At 44.9% G+C, this 20,909-nt stretch overlaps 1 protein-coding gene across 2 annotated transcripts in view; it reads left to right on the plus strand.

Moving 5' to 3' along the window:
- COLGALT2 (collagen beta(1-O)galactosyltransferase 2) overlaps positions 1–20,909 on the plus strand; it is a 54,824-nt gene that overhangs the window by 21,090 nt on the left and 12,825 nt on the right. Inside the window, exons 1-5 of one of the 2 annotated variants that reach the window (XM_035332742.1) lie at positions 6,317–6,335; positions 12,959–13,069; positions 14,573–14,690; positions 15,398–15,532; positions 19,260–19,464. In XM_035332742.1, the coding sequence (XP_035188633.1) occupies positions 13,056–13,069; positions 14,573–14,690; positions 15,398–15,532; positions 19,260–19,464 (472 nt within the window). In that variant the 5' untranslated portion in view covers positions 6,317–6,335; positions 12,959–13,055. Of the gene's footprint in view, positions 1–6,316; positions 6,336–12,958; positions 13,070–14,572; positions 14,691–15,397; positions 15,533–19,259; positions 19,465–20,909 lie in introns of those variants that run through there. The other variant, XM_035332741.1, reaches the window with a different exon arrangement.

A 20,909-nucleotide genomic window follows, 5' to 3' on the forward strand; every position in this document is an offset into this window, starting at 1 on the left:
GAAGATTAAATAAAGGCATTGATTCTGATGAGGGTCTTGATACTGATTCTTTTAGAGCAAGTGAAAGAGGAATGGTAGTTTGTGAGCTGAGAGCAAACCCACTGCATTTTTCCTGTGGGATTGCAGACCCCTGTAGAGCAAACTTTGACTTATGTACACTAGACATGCTTTTCTCTTAAGTTACCTTTCACAAACACGTAAGAAATAATTTCCAGGTGTCTGCTGATCACGGTCTGAAAACTGCTGCTCTGGAGCAATAGTGAAGATGTATTCCTTTGAAAAAGTCTTACTGACTTTGGCTGTTTCTTTAAGTCTAATGCCTGGTATAGTACAGCCAGGTACCTCATACTGATCTGCTCTAAGAATCAGGAAGGAATTACCCTTCCTGACTGGGTTCAAGTTTGTCTTTTTATTCCACTCGTGGTCCATTGCAGATCATCGGAGTGGAAAGAGACTCCTGTGCATAAATAATGAGAGGAAATAAATGTTAAATTAATTGTTGGAAGTGTTTTTGCCTGTGCAAAGCAAATCTGAAGCTCTATGTCAAGGTCTAAACTTCTAAACTTGGCAAAATTATCCGTGGGAGAGCATGGCAAAAAGAGAACTTTGCCTTTGACAACAATACTTTGTGCTTTGACAGCAGGGCTAAGATTTCTCTGTGACTCTAGTGATCTGTTCAACTGGTGCATGCTACTACCACAGCCCGCTCCCTCCCCAAACAGTGCGTCCTTTCATGAAGGAGAAATGCAGAGTCATATTTCTGAGCGTAAATTGGCCAGGGGGTGTATTTGTAGTGCAGGCTCTGCCAAGCTCCTTCCTTTCAACAGCTATAGAGTGAGAGAGCTCTGTGGAGCTGGAAGGGGGAGAGAGCTGGTGAGCAGCTGTGTGTGCGTGGCTTGCGGGCAGAGCAGCCCAGGGCTGCTCCTCACCTCCTGGAGCCTGTCAGCCCTTCAGCCAAACGCTGTGTCTCTGCTTTGTCTTGGCATCTGTCTTGATCAGGTCATTATGATGCAACTGAATTAGAATACTTTCCTTCATCAGCCTGCATGCCCCAGGAACAGGATGTTCCATAAGGAACATCCCACTCCTCAGGGGCTAGATGGGATACTTCTCTGGTGGCTGCATTGCCACTGGGTGACTTCTTGCTCAGGGTGCTGCTCTTGGCCAGTCCTGAACTTGGTGTGGTGACCAAGTCCAGACTTCCTTCCTGCCTGTCTCTGCCCTATTCCAAGCCTTTGCAGGCAAAGCTGGATGGCTGTGCCTGGCGGAATGGATGTGCCCCCATGGGGCATGTGTCCGTCTCAGCTTCTTCCAGCTCCATGCGGCTGCCGACCAAGGAAGCCTTCTCAGCATGCGAGGGTGGTTGCAGAACAGGTCCTCCATTCAGCTGTTCAGGTTTAGTACAGAGCAACATGACTGCTGTCCAAAAGACTGAAGAGGTGATATTTTTCAGGCTGTAGCACAGCAAGTGTGTACATGAATCCATAAAGTTCTCCAAACCTGCTGAACTGGAAGATTTCTCTTAGTCCTTGTGCCACATTTTCCAGAAATCACTGCGCAGACACAAAAGGCTTACTGTTGAGATTTTCTTTGACGTGTCTCTGTGCACCTGAGTATGCAGGCAGGTAGCAGCTTGCTGGAGATGAGGCCCAGAGGGCTTGGTGCTGTTTTCCTATTGACAGTACTATTTGGTCTGCAGCAACAGTGAAGGATTTCCTGGGTCCACCAGAGAGGTGCAGGGTCTGGCTGGTGTTCTAGCTTCAGACAGGTATGTTGGGGTAAGGTTACTGTTGCTTCATCTCCATTAGGATTGTTGAAAGACAGCTATGACAAAGTAGCTGCTTTGCTGCAGAGCAGGCCTTGTTTATTTAAACAAGGCTAGAAGATGACCAAGTGGCAGGGAATGCATGTCCCTCTAGTTCAAGAGCATCCGGGATTGTCATCACCGTGTTTGCCTGGTGGCTCTTTCAGTTGTTCTTGCTGGGATGTGTTCCTTGCCCTCCAACTGACCGTAGCCTGTGTTGTAGGTAGCCTGCGTGTTGCTCTCAGAGCCTACAGGGTGCTGAGAATGCCAAGAACATGTTATGTGCAGCACAGGACAGCTTTGTCCCAGCAGTTGGGTTACACTGTGTTTATGCTTGTGCTTTCAATAGGAAGAAGTCTGATTTGAAAATCAATGTAGGCTAAGGACTTTCTGGTGTGTAGAAGTGACTTGCCTTTATTACTTAAGCTCCACACTTGGAGGGAAAGCTGATAACTTTGAAAAGACTAATGAAAAATGTAAACTACTGAATGACCTCCCTGAAGCATCAGAAGGCCAAGCGAGCTGTAATCTGAAGCTCACTGGAGGTGAAAGAAATCTCCTGTGTATTTCAGCAATGCTTGCATCAGGCTGTTGTGCGTAGAGGTTGGAAGTTGCAGGGAGTCTCCTACTGACGTGAAAATATGAAATGCTATTGATCTTCAATGACTGAGTAACTCTGAGCATCCCCTGCCCTCCTCAACTTTTTTTTTTACTCTTTCCAGGGCAAAATCTTTTTTGATAGTCAAGCTTCCTTTGCTACTTTGCTTGTAGAAAGAACAGTTTATGGCCTGTTCTTACATTTCTCTTACAGTTCTTTCATACTTTGAAGCAGATCTCTCCTCCAAATGCTAAAACTGTGTTTAATCTCGGAGAACACTCTTACTAGCACTCATCAAATTCTTTCACTGTCTTGTTCTGGCTTGAGTTGCAAATCATTTTATTCCTATTTTATGTTTTCCATGGCCTAGAAGAAAATTTCGCTGAAAACCTTTGAGAACCATGTCTTTATTGGTGTGTATCTAAAAAGTTGTCACATAAAATGGTCGATTATTGTGTAAGACACTTCAAGTGTCCCAAAACATCCTGCCAGTTTCCAGATCACAGAGCAGATTCTCAATCGGTAAAAACTGGATTTGCCTCTGCTCCAGAATTAGCTTGGTGTGTTTCTTATTACTGTTCTAGTTCCTCCTAATTAGTAGCCTGATATAGAATATTTGGTTTGATTCCCATTTTTTTACATTGTTCAGTGCAGGCTGACAGGAACGAATGACTAAAATAATTTTTATTTGCAGCCACATAATTTTACAGTATTTGTATAGCAAGAAAAAGTATTTTTTCTGTATGTGTTAAAATGACCCTAATTGATGATTAAGTCTCATAGGATATAAATAGAATGAAAATCAATTCATAATGGGAAGAAATGCATACCAAATATTTTAAGTCAACAGTTCCTTAATGCCTTGTCTAAAAAAGTGTGTTCTTGAAAACACTTTGATGGAAGAATGGAGCACACCTGTCTCAACCACGTAACAGTTTTGTTCAGCTAACCCTGTTCTCTTCAGACTGCCCATACAATAAATATTGTATTATCCTTCGCCTGTTTCAAAGTCGAGACATGCCATTACAGTATGGACAGCAGCTTCATCCTCGAGCAAAAGAAAAGATACTGGTTTGCAGTAGTAACAGCACTCTTGTTATCTTTAATGGAAGCTTGCATGGGAGGTGAGGTTCAGAGAAAGACAGGAAGGTAAAGGAAGATCATAGAATCAAGGAATCATAGAACGGTTTGGGTTGGAAGGGACCTTAAAGACCAATTCCAACCTCTCTGCTGGGACACCTCCCACCAGACCAGGTTGCTCAAAACCCCATCCAGCCTGGCCTTCCAGGGATGAGGCCTCCACAGCTTCTCTGGGCAACCTGTTCCAGTGCCTCACCTCTCTCACAGTAAATAATTTCTTCCCAATATCTAATCTAAATCTACCCTCTTTTAGTTTAAAGCCATTACTCCTTGTCCTATCATTATGCTCCCTGACAAAGAGTCCCTCCCTAGCTTTCCTGTAGGCCCCCTTTAGGACTGGAAGGTTGCTGTAAGGTCTCCCCAGAGCTTTCTCTTCTCCAGGCTGAACAACCCCAACTCCCTCAGCCAGTCTTTGTAGATGTGCTTCAGATCCTTGATCCATCCTTGTGGCCCTCCTCTGGACTGCTTCTAACAGGTCCATGTCCTTCTAGTGCTGGGGACCTCAAAGCTGAATGTAGCACTGCAGGTAGGGTCTGATGAGAGGAGAGCAGAGCTGAGGGGGACAATCCCCTCTTGCACTCTGCTGGCCACACTGCTTTTGGTGCAGCCCAGCATATGGTTGGGTTTCTGGGCTGCAAGCACACATTGCTGGCTCTTACCAACAAACACCCCCATGTCCTTCTCCTCAGGGTTGCTCTAAATCCATTCTTTACCCAGCATGTATTTGTGCTTGGGATTGCCCAGGCCCAGATGCAGGACCTTGCGCTTGGCCTTATTGAACCTCTTGAGGTTCGCACAGGCCCACCTCTCAAGCCTGCCTAGCTTTGGTGGAACAAGCTATCCCTTCAGAAATTATGGAACTGTTGCAATTAATTCCTTATTTGATCAAATTGATTTCAGAGGCTTGTCACAGCCCTGATCCTGTGCATATGGGATTTCCTGGGCTTTCTTCATGGGAATTGTTCCTTTGAAGCCAGGTCTGCTTGGTTTAAACTCTTGCAAGGCCAGATGTAGATGTTCTTTTTGTATGCTGGAAAGCTCTGTCCATGCTGAAGCTATCATGGGGAGAACTAAAGCAAGACAAAGAAGGGACTTGGGAATGAAGTGGCAGGAACTTCTGTTGCACTGCAGAAGAATCCCTTGTGTATGGATGTCAGAGAAGCCATTACACATGGATTTCTGACTATGAGGCAGCTGTGAGCAGCCCTAGTCTGACGACTTCTGTGGTGATGTTGATTCCCCTCATGTGCTTTCTAGAGGCTGTTGTCTGTGTCCGCTGGGCTTAAGCATGTATCTGTCATGGCACTGTGCTATTAGCAGCAACTCCAGAATTTGGGGAGTGAGACACTACTACTGTGTCCTACAGTGTGACTACATTAGTGTGACTGGAAGACTGCACTTCAGAGGTCAGTCTCCAGGTACTTAATCTCTTCTCTCTTTCTATGCTAAATCCAGCCATAGAGCTGTGTCATGCCTCTCTGCGGTTGTATTGCTCTGGGTTGAGAGCCGAGAATGTCTGGGAGATTTATTGAGGTAGTGTGGAAAGAGCAAAGACCCTGGTGCATTTTCATATGTGTACATTTATACACATCTGCGAATCATTCTCTCGCTTAGGCTTGGAACATCACTGAAGGAATCACTGCTGCTGCCAGCAAAATCTGTTATCCACAAGTTGCTGAGGGGCAAGGAGAATGAGTTAGTTAGAGGGGAGACACATTTGTTGCATTCTTGCACTGTGAGGTCCTGTTCCTGTACAGCTGCCCAGCCTGGAGAGCCTCACTGCTCTTGTGAGTGGCTTTACGCTCCCACCGTTCCCTGCCTCTGCTCCAGGCCCCAGCTGCCTCTGCACTGGGAACTCACATCTGAGGACCCAGTTCAAATGAGGGGAAAAAAAACACAAAGCAAACAAGACAAATATAAACCATAAACAAAACAACAAAAAATCCAAGATCAAAAAACAAGGTATGCCGAAAAGCCTGTCCTTAATTAAGGAAAACCCTAGAACATATGGTGATTCCCTATAGAGCCAAAAAGGCTTATGAGCACAGTTGAATTTTTAGCAACCTGATTAAATGCTTAAACAGTTCTTTGAATGTGGGCCTGAACGTTGAGTCCTTATTAATGAAGTCTTGTGAGCATAATTGTTCAAAATTAAGCAGTGGCAAGAAAAGTTTCCATCTGATCAGTCTCTGAACCGCATTGTTGTGAGCTGGCTTGGCTGGGTCGCGGGCTGTGTTATTATCTGATCCCGCTGGTGTCAGAGGGACTTGAGGTATCTGTTGCAGATTAATGGCTGCAAGGTAGAGCTGGCAGTCCACCAAGCAGTGCCAATGCCTACAAAGCAACAGAGCATTTCTAACGAAACAAAAATTAGACAAGTCCCCTCGATGCTGAGTGAATGAGAGCCATACTTTTCTGTTAATGGGGCAGTATCTGAAAGGTGTAGTGAGTCCTGTTTGGCTTGCTGTGCTGTTGAGAAGATCCTGCACAGGAGACCATCAAAGTAGTTGATAGTAACAACTCCACTTTCTTCTCTTCGGTAGACAAAGATGTTTTCACAGCTGAAATGAAGCATTAGAGTTGCCTAACTGGATGTTGAACAGCTCTTTCCCTACACATGAAGTTGTACAAGAGGCAGTGGAAGTCACCTGCACTGGGGTGGGAGGGAGACTGCTTTTTCACTGGGTTTCCAAAGTGTTTTGCCTCAGTCTTGTTTTGAAAGTTTTTTTCCTCCCCTTTAGGATCCATACCTTCTCTTCTGGTCTCTCTCAGCTGCACTGCCTCCTACTCAAGGTAATTCATCTCTGGTTCACAGTGGAAATTGCCAGTTCAGTGGTTTTTGTATTTTTGAATTCATTTTTAAGTCTGGCAGTGTTCAAACAAAAAGACAGGGAGAAATGACTCTTCTGTTACTTTATTTACCATTTGTTTTGGGAAATCTTTGTTCATATTTGTATTTGACTCACATTAGGACTACTGCTGGATTTTATTTCTTCAGTTACTTTTGGCAGGGCTGAATTCCCGCCCAGAATAAGCTCCGTCATCAGTCAGGGTAGCCTCTTTGACACTGAGCTGTTCTCTGCTCAGACCAGGGAGCTCTTTCTGAGCTGCCAAAGGTGACTGGAAGCTGCAGTGGGCTTTTGCTGCAAGATCCAAACAAGTCAGAGACTTAACAAGCTTTACAAACTCAAGGACCTTGCTGTCTTCCCTAGCTCTGCTTTCCCTTTAGTTCAGCTTAAGCTGTTAAATTCATGCCCCCTGCTCCATGCTTCATGTGTGAACCATTGTAGCACCTCATTAGCAATGGCTAGGGCTGGGTGAAGTTGCATGGCCTTTCTAATTCTGCGGGGTTTGAATTACAGGGTTATTTCCCAGGGCTGAAGCTGTCATGAGCACGCAGAACCCTGCTGCAAGGGCTGTGCATTAAGGCCCTCTCAGAGCATCTCCTTTGGCTACAGCCTTCAGGCCTGTTGGCACGTGGCTCTGCTGGCTCGGAGCAAGCCATTTGGCAACAGCGCTTCGGTCTCTCAGGCTTCTCCAGAGACTAGCCAGATTCCTGATGAGGGTTTGTGCTGGTGGGAGGTGGCTTTGTTACGGATGACCGTAGAACTCCACATTTCTTAACATGCTGGAAGGTGGCAGGCTAAGTGGTCATGCCGGTCTGTAAGCAGAAAGAGAGCCATACCTGAGCTGCCACATTCCTCGTGGGTGTGTTATTACCTGCAATGAAACTGAAGTAGGGGACCATGCCTCAAGACTTCCTCCAACAAGAAGGAAAGAAGAGTAATGGTCATAGGTGACTCACTTCTGAAGGGAACAGAGGGCACCATATGTCAGCCAGACCCTACCCATATGGAAGTCTGCTGCCTACCTGGGGCCCGGGTCAGGGATGTTTCCTGGTAACTTTCTGACCTTGTTCACCCCTCCGATTATGTGGTGTTTAGGGACATGGTTTAGTGGGTGACGTTGGTAGTAGGGTGATGGTTGGACCAGATGATCTTGGAGGTCTTTTCCAACCCTTATGATTCTATGACCATGGTGAACCTGCTTCCCATCCTGTCTCACTGCTTCAGACGTGAGAGGCTATGGAGGGAGGGGCTCTGCAGTTGACAGAAGGGAACCTCCATCACAGTTTGTTTTGCTGTGTAACCTCTCTCTGAATGCTTGATTTCTTTTCTCTTCTGTATTACTTCACACTGGGATGGGCGGAGAACCCCATACCCTCAAGTCCTGCAGCCCTCAAAGCACTGAGGGGAAGGAGAGGGGTCCTCTTAGCTTCAGTGTTTGCAAACCAGTTGCCTCCAGTCTTAACTCTGCTTTGTGGTGTGCAGATCTGAACGTGAAATACTGTTCATAGTGCTTCTCCCGTAGCTGTTTGCCAAAGGGGGGAGTTGTTGATGTCAAACTCAGTAGGAAAAATACTGCAAGCCTCTGGCTATGGAGTTTCCCAAAACTTGTGTCACAATGTGACACGTACTCTTGAGCCAGGGGCACAGTGTTGTTTTTGTCCTGTAGTACTTTTCCTCAAGTGATGGTGAATGTTAAAAAAAAAATCTCTGACCCAGTCCCTGAGGTGTAAATAAACTGTAAATAGCTTGGGAGGGCACACTGGGATGTGAAGTGAAAAAAATGTGATTTTTTTTTTCTTTTCGGGATGAAAAGAGGAGAACCATCACAGCCTAAATTAACTCCCTCTTGCAAACATAGAGTTTGAGGAGACATTATCAGGCTAAAAATATAAGCAGTCTGTAAAAGGCACATTTTTCCTCATATGCTGCTACTCACATTTTACTTAATTAAAACAGTAGGTGCTTAATGTTGCACTTACTTTATGGTACTTGAGTTTTTTTGGGAGGGGCTACTTTGCTGCGTGTGGACAATGAGGGCTTGTGTCCATGTTAAGACTACTGTTAAAAGCCAAAATAAATATTGAAGTGGTTATAGTTATGTCGACATATGCCCCTATATGAAAATTCTTCCTTTTTTTTTTTTTTATTTAACTTTTTATTGGAAATGGGTTTAAATCTGAGTGGAAAAGCTGCCATGTTACTTGAATAGAAGTGTTCATCTGGAGGTCTACTCTACTTTTACTACTCTTTTCTTGTTCTGAAAAGTGTGGCAGGAGATTTTTATTTTTTTTCTTGTCATTCTGCCAGATTTTCCTGTTCACATCACACAGGCTTTAGGTTGTAAATCCTACAGGAGGCCTTTTTTGTAATCACATTTGACTTATTTTTAATCAGTTCTTGAACATGAAGGTGCCTCTCTTTTATTGCAAAGGTCACTGATGTAACCTGTCCATCTTTACTGAAATTCACTTTTAAATTCTTCAATTAATAGTTGCAGGCAGAGTGCATTGGCTTTCTATTGATTAACCTGTGGGGAATCTCTTGAAATTCATCAATCCCTGTTCCTGGGATGAAAGAACCTTTTGTAACGATGTGGGCTGGGGACTAGCTCTGCTGGGAGGCCTTGGGCTCTGTGGGCTATGGTGTACCCCTGAATGTGTTCCAGTTGTGTGCCCTGGAGGCAAAGGCCAGCTGCAGCCTGGGCAGGCTGAACAGAAGCACAGCCAGGAGGTCAAGGGGAAGGATTGCTCCCCTTTTGCTAGATGTGACTGTTTGACCACATCTGCGACACTGTGTCTGGCTTCAAGGCCCCCTTGTTGCAAAAAAGGTGTTGACAGGTGTGAACAAGTCTAGCAGAGAGCCATGAAGATGGTGAGGGGTTGGAGGATGCCATTCACATGTCTCACTTCTGGCTGGAGGCTATGAGCTCTTGGGGTCTTCAGGGGACAGCTTAGTCAAGGGCACATAAGGATCATACTCCTTCTTCCTTGCCAGCTAGCTCTGTATCTTCTCTTCCTCTGACTCTCTTGTAGCTCCTGCTTGGTCTCAGCCACACAGATGTTTCAAACACTTCTAGCACAGCTGCGTGATGCTTCCTTACCATTGATTTTTCACAAGAACAGACCCGTCTTGTGGCCCTGTCTTGCTGTACTAGACACAGCAGTGTTGGCTGCTCTCTCTGTGTCTCAGTCCTTCCTGACATCACCCATGGAAAGGACAGCCAGTTTTCCAGAACTGGGGAGGTATGCACCATGGACAATAAGCCACTGGTGGTGGTGGTGGTGCTGTCTACAGCAGAGATGGCCTTAGTGTCTTCAAAAGAGTTTAAAAATGAACAGGATCCAACTGGTCTGTCCAACCAGGCCAGAGTGCAGAAGCTTTGACTGCAATATGCAGGCACTTCAAGTCCTGTGGATCATCCATTACGGAAGTGTTTATTGACAGAATATCCTGTTGAAACTCTTACAGATTGAGAAGCTGTTGCTGCCAGTGGGAAGTCCTGCTCATAATTTTATTTGCCTGTTTTCCTTGTGTGGAGGTTGTCATTAAATATATATATACATATGCTTGTTTTTCTCCATGCAGTGGTATTGCAAGCACCAAAGCACTACTTTTTCTGGGGGACTAGGTGGACTATAGTGGTTCGGGTATTACAATAGCAGTAAGTGCTGATTTCTTTTCAAGTTAAATGTGAATTGTCCTAAAACTAGTAGTAATAATTGCCTTTTTGAATGTGGGTGGGTTTTCTTCTTTTCTTCCTTAGAGCTGGAAAAACAACCATTTGCCAAATTGCTAGTCATAGGGCTTGTTTTATCTAGGGTGTGACAAACTTTATTGCCTTTGAGAACTCTGGGCTTAGAAATGCTGCTGGGTGGATAGCCCTGAAGGCAACAGTCCTTTATTTGTGTCAGAGCTTTTTCTCATCTGTTTCTTTGTAAAGGTCTGCTGGGTTGGGAATTTACCTTCTAGCTAACACCACCATTATGGCCTGGGCAGTGAAATGCCATTTTCATTCCAGCAGTTCCCTTGTGGGCAGCTCTAGAGCTTCTTCTGGATTGCCATTCACATGTCTCACTTCTGGCTGCAGGCTATGAGCTCTTGGGGTCTTCAGGGGACAGCTTAGTCAAGGGCACGCTGCCCCACCGGGGGCAGGATGGAGAGTCCCAGCTGCATGTACAGTGCTGAACAGAGACAGCTCTCCAGGCCAAGATAGAGAAGCAGCCAGCACAATGCCAGGACTGACATGACTCACCCATCCACCTTCTCCTTTTCCTCTCCAGGCTTTAGCAAACCCCTCCACATCTCCCACTTCATCTTCTGTGAGCTAGAGAGACTGAGATGAGGCTTGCTGAGGCAAATGTGCACATGCTGAGCTTTGTGATTATCTTAAGGGACTAGCCTGGATGTGGCAAAAAGCATAGAGTGAGCTGGGCTGCGTCATTCTTCAGGATGGCCCCTGTCATCTTCTCTTGGTTTGCATGATGCCCGGTTGCTGTGTGGTCCCACTGTATAGCAGGAGCTTCTCAATGCATTGCAGCTCCCATGGCAGCCATGAACAGAAAGCCTTTTTCTCAGTTCTCTGTGGCATTTGAGGAGTTCTGGAGCTGTTTTTCAGTGCCTGTGCAGCTGAAGTGTAGGAGGAAAGCAGAATAAGACCAAAGAAGTGTGCAGTAGCTGTGGGACGCCCAAGTAAGTGTCCTCAGCTAGGGGTCTGAGTCAGTGATCCGAAATCCGTACAATACATGGGACAAGTTTGGGTAGGCTGTTCTACCCAGTCAGCAGTGACTGGCAGTTTTCATCTGGTTAAACATCCACGAAAACTAGATTTGCAGTGGGGTCTAAGTAAGATTTTGGTCAAAAGCAAATCCCAGAGTTAAAACTAAACCCAGCCTTCCTCTGTCAGGTGAGAACAGTTGATAGGAGGAAGAAACCAACATCCATTCACTTGCTGAACTTTCCTTATTTATTGTTTTAATAAACCGTTCAGTAAACAAGCTTCCTGTCCTTAAGTTATTGTGTTCTTCTGATTATAAGTAAGCTTTAAATCTGAGTTCTTGGTTGTGTTTTTGAACTTAAACCAGTATTTGTACTCCCAAAGGAATATAAAGGGACTGTGAATTCCCCATGGAGTTTGCAGAGCTGTAGCTGTACTGGCTGTATCCTGCCATGGAGCTGTGCTTGCCTGCCTCCCAGCCAGGAAAAATGAGCAGCCCTTCAGCTAAAGGGAGTTTGCTGTGGGAGTGGCTGTGCCCGTGGGAGCAGCTGGATGTCCTGTGGCAGAGGTCCCAGTCCCCGGGAAGCGCATACTGGGAGGGAGCAGCTGGGAAGTGACTAAGCTTGCTCCCTGTAACCCTGAGGCTCCCAGGCAGAGATGAGCTTGTGGCTCCTAGGGCTCCTTTCCATGTGATGGCCCTCAGGGATGTATCTCTGAGCATCCTGTTTGGTTTGTGAAGCTATACCACCCAACCCCTCGGAAAAAAACATCCTTTGGATGCTGCTTTCTGGGAGGATGCAGAGGCTAGAGGGTAAGCAGGCAGGTTTCTCCTACCCCATAGGTTGAGATGGAGTGCTCTTACTGGCTTTCAACATGGTGTCTGCACAAAGCTCCTCTGGGTGTTTTGTACGAATTCACGACCTCTGTGTCACAGTAAGAAAGCGAGATACCTCTCTGAGCCTTAGTGTTGCTGCTTGCTGGCTATAGCTGGGGGTGAAGGTCCTGATCCTGCTGTACATCACATCAGGCATTCCTGCCTGCCCCCACCACCTCCACGTCAGCTTGGCCACCCAGGGGGCAGTTGTGAGGGGCTGGGTAGGAGGTTGCAGACCGGAGGCAAGTGGATTTCTAGGCCATCATTCCCTGTGCTGCTGAGCAGCAGGCAAGGCGTTCCTTCTCCTCACCTGCTGTGTGTCTTAGCAGGGGCTCCTCTTGGTGTTTCAGCAGAGCCTTCATCTGGACAAGAGTGATTCCTGGGGTGGGAGGCAGTGGAGCATGCCATGCAGCTTAAGTGGTGTACGTGCAGGGCAGTACAGCATGCAGAGTGAAATCCTGGGGCTTCCAAAGTTGTGAGCTTTGTGGCTGGCTCACCATGGGCCATTCATTCACCATGCGATGCTGTCCTATCTTTTCCAGAGGATGAACTGAAGGCAGTTGAAGGGATGTGATCCTGACAGTCAGCAAGGGGAGTTCAGCACGTGGGCATTACCAGCAGAGTTCAGACCTGTGACAGCTTAATGACAAAACTTCTGGGGTTCCAGGGAGGCAGGGGACCAGTGAGAGCAGAGTGATGTGCAAGGTTGCCTTCATCAAGGGAGTGTTCTTGCGGGAGTGGGACTCTGCTGCGTGCCTTAACATCTGTGGAGCTGCAATGAGTTTTACTGGGAGCTGGATGTGCTCCTAAGAAATGGTTCTTTCTCTGTTCAACTCATTTACCACCTGGGAAAAGGTTGTGAGCATAATCTTCCTCGTACTATCTTAGGACACTGCAAACAGGCAGACTTAGGGGTTTAACTGCTCTTCATGCCTAAATCTTGTATGAACAGTGGTATTTGTGTTTTTTATTTTTCTAGGGCAGCCACTGACCACAATGCTGATAACACCACAGCAATCCTTAGAGAGTGGCTGAAGAACGTGCAGAACCTCTACCATGATGTGGAATGGAGGCCAATGGAAGACCCGCAGTGAGTACTGCAGTGAGGGGCTGGCTGAAGCTGTTTAAACTATATATCGAATTTTGTAGGTTGGTGGTTTTTTTTTTGGTGGGGTCTGTTCTATTGAAACTGTTCTAGTGGAACACATAAAAAGGTCTGTGATTTCAGTGAAGTAATTCATGTAGAACTTTGGAGAAAAAAGCATTTTCCATTCAGTTTGCAGTACAGCATTTGCAGTTCCTCTCTTTGCATGGTAAAGAAATCACATCAAAAGCTACAGGGATTAAAAACTGCTATTCTTTATCTGCAAGGGAGCAGAGAAATCATAGCCCATTCCCATAGTTTCAGTGAAAGTTCTGTCCCTGGCATCAAATACTCAATAAATTCTGAGCCAGGGAACTATGTTTAATTTAGCATATTATGCCTTTGCATATGACTTGCAGGATTATTCCTTTGAAATATATTGTTAGGTTTAAAGACAATCCTCTTTCAGGGAATTAAGGACTACACTTACTTAAATACACAATTTTGAAGTAGAAGAAACATGTTTAGGTTTTTATTATTAAGATCAGCTGTTCCTTGGTCTTGTTCTATTTTCTATTTATTCTATTAATATTATTATTCATTATACTTTCCCTTTGGTTTAAGCTTGCTTTTACTTTCAACATCTTTAGTGTGGTGGTGTGACATTTATGGTGCAAACCTACAGGGACTGGTTGTTTTACAGATTTTTTTATTTTTTATTTTTTAATCCACGCATTGGAATTGACGTTTCCTAATCTTGTCGAGCTTTTTTTTTTTTTTTTTTAAAGTTCTGTAAAAAAAAAATTCTGAAATTCTTAGCTCCTTCAGTGGCTTATGCTGGCACTGTTTCAAAGCCATGAATTATATCTCACATAAGGATCTGTCCCTAAGTTTCCTTCCATCTCTGTTGCAAAGATTGTGCTTTTGGACCTGATCCTGAGAACAGACATGCACATAACTTTGTTCCCATGATTGGGCCCCTGGGCTTGGGTGTTGGGTGTTTGTTGGTTTAAGAGGTGTTACCAGAATATGTTAACAGTTACTAATAATATCCAGAGCCTGAGGAAATCTAAAGTGCTCTTCATATTCACATCCTCAGCTGTGTTGATTCTGCTGTCTTCATAGACTTAAAGCCTAGCAGAGGACAGAGGACTTTCTACCAGAGGGTCAGATGAGGTAAATTAGCTTCAGTTCATTTTAGGAGGGTAACCTCTGCTTACCTCAGGTGAGGGCCTGCCTGCTGCAGAAGAAACTGCTGGTTTTGACAGTGCTATTTTGCTTGTGGCCGCTTGGTCAGCAGGAAACGTTGTAATGCTGCTTGTTTTCTGCTGTCTTGTGTACACATGCCAGCGTGAAACTTGGAATCATTTTCCCTCAGAACCACTTTTTTATTTGTTTTGTTTTGTTTTTTACCTCTCCTGAGTTGCCTGAGGTGACTCTGATGCTGCTTTTCTTTTTCACAGAAGGCAGCAAGGGAACTAGACTTTTTTTGATTGCTTTCTCTACTAGGTCTTACCCAGAAGAGATTGGACCAAAGCATTGGCCAAGCTCCCGGTTCACCCATGTGATGAAACTCCGACAGGCTGCCCTGCGTGCTGCGCGAGAGAAGTGGTCAGACTACATCCTGGTAAATACAGTGTTTGATTTATTAACTGTCCTCAGGCAAAAACTTTTCAGGTAGTCGGTCACTCTGATACTTGGGGCTGTCTGAAGGTTTCTTCTCCACATAAAGTAAAAGCTCTATGCAGTGAGATGCCTTGTATCATTCCATGTTCTGAAGAGCAAGACTTTGCAGTTAGAGGGACAAGTCCCTGGGTAAGCCAAAGGCTTTATCCACAGGGTTAGGGGTTCAGGCTAAGCTGTGTTTGTCAAGGTTGAATATAGTCCAGGTGGTGGGTAAGTAGCTGCAAAGAGTCCCAGAGAATGAAACATTGCCTGCTTCTGGTGAAATGTAAAGGGAATAGATGAGCAGAACAGCTGTGGAAAGATGTGTGCCTGTTTTTTCAAGAGTTCTTCCTGATCCTCTTCACAGAATAGACCGACTGCCTTTTCAGCATTGTTATTTTCCCTTGCATCTCCCTTGCCCTCTGCTGGAGTAGTTCTGTGGAGTCCTCTTAAGGCTCCACATCTTTTCCCATCCCATATTTCTGTCACAGGGGCAGCTACTCCTGTGTTTACCTATTAGAGACATACTGTGGTATCAAAACCACCAGCTCAGTGGTTTTTGCCAATACCTCATGCCTCTGGTCACCAAATTCCCAAGAAAATGTCATGGGAAGCATATTGTTTCATCTAATAACAGTTTTCTTTTTCTCTTCCCCTCTTCTTCTTTAGTTTGTTGATACAGATAACCTACTGACCAACCCACAAACCCTGAACCTGATGATAGCAGAGAACAAGACATTGGTGGCACCAATGCTCGAGTCTCGCTCTCTCTATTCGAACTTCTGGTGTGGCATCACCCCCCAGGCAAGTGACCTCATGAATGATGACAGGTGACTGTGTAAGCTGTGCTTTCAGAGGCTCCTGTGCTGTTTCTGTGAAGCAGTGGGCATAGTTTCTGTTTTGTAGACTTTACCACCTGTGTTTGTAATACAGACTGCTCCCTCTTCTGAAAAGTAGCTGCTGTTACTATGAGGCATGTCATGAGGATAGCGGTGTCACACAGTCATCTAAGCTTGCACCTCTCTCAGTGGTGGGATCCAAACCTTGGGTGTGGGTATCGTTGGGTAAGGACCATACGTTTATGGGGAGTCTGGGAATACAGGCAGAGGGGACACTGCAGTCTATAACTGTTTTTCACGCTTTGTTTTCTAACTGAGCTGTGCGTATGATCAAAGCAATACGTGTTCTGCATTGGGTGTGCAGACAAGTTTGCTTCCTCCTCTGAGATTCCTCACTTTTAAAAAGCTGTATCTGGAGGAAGCTGAGCTTGATTTGAGTGATGTTGTTCCTAACCAAAAGTCTGGGGATGTGATACAATCACACTTTTTATGTTAAAAAAAAAAAAAAAGCCACGATACCCACAATCGCACCAGTATTTATTTGAGGTGGTTCCATATGTTTGTGTAATGGCCTTAATACTCTTGGTACATAATTTTAGACAAGCTTTCCTGTATATTGATACTAATCTGAGAGGAATATGCTTTTCTTACTACAGCTCTCTGTTTTATATAGTTTTTTTCTCACACGTGAACAATATTTATGTGGTGGACCAACACCCTTTGCCTTGAATGGAGCGTGTATGTGCTGAAGTGCATATGTAAAGCACAGAAGTGCCTAGCCTAGAAATCAGAGTTTTGTGTTACCTTTTCAAATCACATGTACTACATGAAGAATAAGATACAAAAATGTGTTAGTAGAAATAGCATTCTTTCTTTAGAGACAGAATGAGGTGAAGCTGTCACCTGTAAGTTGCTTGTGCAGCATTGTGGTGGGCTTACTCCAGCTGGCAGGAAAGCCCCCCTCCAGTCACTCCCCCCAAGGCAGGATGGAGGAGAGAACTGGAAGGGCAGAAGTGAGGAGAATAAAACATGAGTTGAGATACAGACAGTTTTACAAGTGGCGAAGGAAATAAAACAAACGATGCACAAACAGTAACTCACCACCAGCAAAACAGTGCCCAGCCGGTCCCTGAGCAATTTTGGATAAACTTTGGAAAATCTCCCTCCTGGGAGATTTTTTCCAAAGCACACGTTGGTGCGCTGTCAACGTTGGTGCACTATCAACGTTGGTTTGGTCACCAGTCTAAAACAGCAGCATATGGGCTTCTGTGAAGAATATACTCTGCATCCCAGTCAAACCCAGTACAGTCACCTTGTTTATAAAAGGATTTTAGTAAGAGAACCAGTTATATAGAGGGGCAGATCTATCACCACAGTCATTTTAACTTTTTTTTCCTACTGTTTTCTTTTGCAATGTTTCTGACTAAGCTCTAGATGGGCTTTCCAAGACATTGAAGCTGAGGTAAGGAATGTAGTTAGTGCTTTTTTTTTTTCTCCCAGCCCACAGGTAAACCTAAATAATGAGATGATTTCTTTGATCTGTTCTCCAGTCAGCTGCCATCATATATTTTGTCGTGTTTTGGGGAAATAGGATCTGTGTATTTCCTAACCTAGTGAGATTTTTTTCTGCTCATGTTTGCCATGAAAAGTTTCAGGATTTGCATTTTCCTTCCATCCCCAAATTTTGTCTTTCCTTCATTGTAAATACAATAGACAAATGTGCTTAAGCCTGAGCTGCAGATATATCTTTAAATATTCCTGGGGCATGTGAATATGAGCACTTGAGACAGGCTCCACAGTCCTAGCCTTCCCTTTCCTCTTGCTTTATTCTGGAGAGCTAACTGGATACTAATTGTCATTATTGCTGGAATGAAGCACGCTCCCCTTTTGCATTTACCTGATGTAAAACATAATTGTTTCTGGTGTTACAAGCAAAGTGAAAGCATAGCAACTATTGTGTAAATCAGAAAATGGGTTGCTTGTATTGCTTGTACAATACATAAATCAGCTTTGCTTCACAGACTGAAGTGGATCCCTGCCTGTGTACACCAGCCTCAGCCCTGGCCCCTAGTGTTACCTGTTCAGTAGTAAGTCTCCATGAATTAGCATTAGCTAACTGAATTAGCAGCAAAGAGCAGAAGAGGAAAAAATAAAAAGTAGCAGCAAAAGCATCTTGCAGAATTTGAAGAGAAAAAAAAAGCTGCTCAAATGAAAAGGAAAGTACCCACTGTTCTTATTCTTTTAGTTGCTGCTGGCTTGTTTCTATGCTTGCAGTCCCACATCTTCGCTCTTCTCTCTCAGCCTTGCTCTCTGGGGATCTGGGCAGGGAATAACAGCTGGAACACGCCCTGCAACATGGCCTGCAGCACTGAGCAACAACAAGCCAAACCCAGCTCCAGACAGCTTGATGTTTAGTTGTCATGAAGCTAACCTTAGGAAAGCTGGGCAACAGTGCTGACAAGTTGGACTCTTTCTTGATGACACATGATTTACAATCAGTAAAAAGCCCTAAAACTCTGTAGTGAGTGATTGGAGGAAGAAAGGTCAGTTTCCAGCATCTTTTACCAGTGGACAGTCTCCACTGTCTGTTAAAGGTTCGGTGTCTTAACCCTTCCTTCAGTGAGAATGCTAGTAAGGTCTCTACCTGCTCACTTTTCAAATCAGACTGGCTGTGTTTGAGATATCTGGTCCTCACAATGTGGTCAGAAAGTAATTGAAGGGGAGATGGGGGACCACAGATGCATAAACAAACAGATGTACCACTCTCCTACACAATACCAGGGTAAAGTGGTTTTGCAGCGATCTGCTTGGCTGCTGTTTCTAGAATCCTCATGGAAAATGTAACGTAGAAATAACATCAACTTATTTTAGTGACTCATCATTTCTGTAAAGACCAGTGTCTACTCTGGATTCAACTGTCAGACGTGTTCAGATGCCTAACTGGTGCCTTAGGACTTTCTTTCTGAAGGAATTCTGTGTATTTATTTCCAAAACTGATAGCTTTAGATGTATTGCACCTGCAAAACCAGCTGTGAGCTGCACACTATGGGTGATGCACCCACAGGGCTGGAAGGCTGGCAAAGCTTGTGGGTACAGAGAAAGGAGCTGGCTGAAGTGCCTCCCCCAGAATGACTCTGTGGGGAGAGCTCGGGAGTTGGTATTAAACCTGTTTGCCTTGGGGTGGAGGAAGCAGGGATTGTTACACAGCTGATGGAGACACAGATGTTGTCTTCCCAGAAGTCAGGTAAATGCTTTTTGAAGTCATGGTCAGAAATACTTTGTAGGTCCTGTTTTGGGAGACTATGAATGCCCTTTGTGTGTGTTGAACATGGGGGATGCCACACATGCTCAGCAGCCTCCAGGATCAGACCTGAGAGTTTGAGTGCAAAAAAGGCTTTTGGAGAGCTGGAGTAAAATAGTCCCAGGTTTGAAGCTCTATTGCAAGGTGATTTTGCAGTGGAAAGGCTCAGATTTCCATTAACTACTAAAAGACAGGGTCAAGCTTTACCTTCTGAGATGGGAATTGTTTATAAATACTTGACTGAGCCCTTTTCAAATGGGGTGTACTTCAAAATCTGAGAATTGGGCACTGATTCACTCCTGCTGGGAAGAGCTAAGCATGAGAGCTTTTGCTAGGGAGCATCTATGAAACAAATCTCTTGTAACAAGCAGCCTGCTCATTGTGTTTGCAGGGCTATTACAAAAGGACCCTGGATTATCCCCTGATTCGGGAATGGAAGAGGACAGGCTGTTTTGCTGTCCCAATGATTCATTCCACATTCCTCATTGACTTGAGGAAAGAGGCCTCTACCAAGCTGATGTTCTACCCGCCCCACCAGGACTACACCTGGAGCTTTGATGATATCATGGTCTTTGCCTTCTCCAGTCGCCAAGCAGGTATGTCTGGAACCTTTGCTGGGGAGGATTCACTAGTAGACATGCAGATCTCTGCTTGGAGTTCAGAGGCCAAAAGCCATGTGTTGACTTCAGTGGTGAGTTTGTACCCTGTTCCTTTGCTCTTTTGAACCTACTCAAGGATAACCAACAAGTCATTGGCAATGCAGTGTCAAACCACAGCTAGTTTCAAAGGCCATGTGAGCAACTCTTGGGATGGGGACAGTGTTTCAGAGTCTACGTATGTGGCATCTGTCCTTGATTGTGTTGCAGCAAGGTGGTAGTGAACACAGGTGAATGCTGTGAAAGTGGAAGTCTGTTGGTAAGGTATCTAAAGTCACCACTTCAGGATACTTCTGAGGAAGGGGGACAGGGCAAGAGACTCTCTTTAGATGTAGCAGTCATTGCGGGAAACTAACAAACAAAAAAAAAACAAGTTACTTACACATAGTGCTCATGAGGCCTTGGTTCATGGCAGTTCAGCCGTTGTACATGAGTTGTTGGATTTTTTGTCTTAAAGCAAAGCCAGTGCAACTTTCAGGCTGTGTTGAGAGGAAATCATAGCCAGGCAAGGGTGGGTTAGAGCTGATTCGTGAGTAGTAAAATCTTTGCATAGTTGGCACTGTTCCTTTGGTGTATGAGGAGAACCAGTCAAGCGCTGAGCTGTCTTGAAACCCTTGGAGAACAGTGGAGAGAGAATGTGCACCACTCTGGCTGATACTGGGGTCTTTGGTGGGAGGATGTCAGTTGGACCTGAAATACAGGAGTCCTTTTAGGCTAAGCCACAACCTCGGTGTCCTCATCCCTGTTCAGGAATGGCTGTTGGTGTTAGCAAAGAGCTCCAAGTGTCTCAGAGGAAAAGTTGTGTCTGTAAAATGCAAGAAGCTACTGCTGCTTGTACTTGTGGTGGGGTTGTTAAGTCCCATTTATTCTCAGAGAATGGATGTGATGAGTATTCTGCCTCCAGGAATGTCCTGGGTAGCAGCAGGCCTATATGCAGCAGTGTTGAGCTGAGGGTTGCTCCTGGAAAACCTATATCTTTAAAGGCTATTTGTATTTTTCTTTGCCCAGTTGTGTTGGAAGGAGAAAGTTCAAGGCTTTATAAGATAAAAAGGGACTGAAGAAACTTCAGCAGCAACAGTGAAATGTGCTTCTATCCAGAGCTTCATGACTAGTTTTGCTGGCTTGCTGAGGTGAAATAGTATTGTCAGCCCTCTCCCTCATCACAGCATGGGGCTTTAAAAAATAGAAAAGTTGTTTGTGGGTCCTCTGAGTGATGGGCATGCAGCTGGTGTCACCTTTGTTTATTTATTTATTTTGCAAAAGAGGCAAAGTTAGGGTGAGAAGGAAGGGCTGTTCTTGTGGGACAGACAAGTGGAGAGAAAGTGAAGAAGCATAGCTTGTTGTTGGTAGTCACCTCTGAAGAACAGACGGGGTGAGCAGGCCAC

Source organism: Oxyura jamaicensis, chromosome 8 (assembly GCF_011077185.1).
Source record: "Oxyura jamaicensis isolate SHBP4307 breed ruddy duck chromosome 8, BPBGC_Ojam_1.0, whole genome shotgun sequence".
In the NCBI taxonomy this organism is placed as follows: Eukaryota; Metazoa; Chordata; class Aves; order Anseriformes; family Anatidae; genus Oxyura; species Oxyura jamaicensis.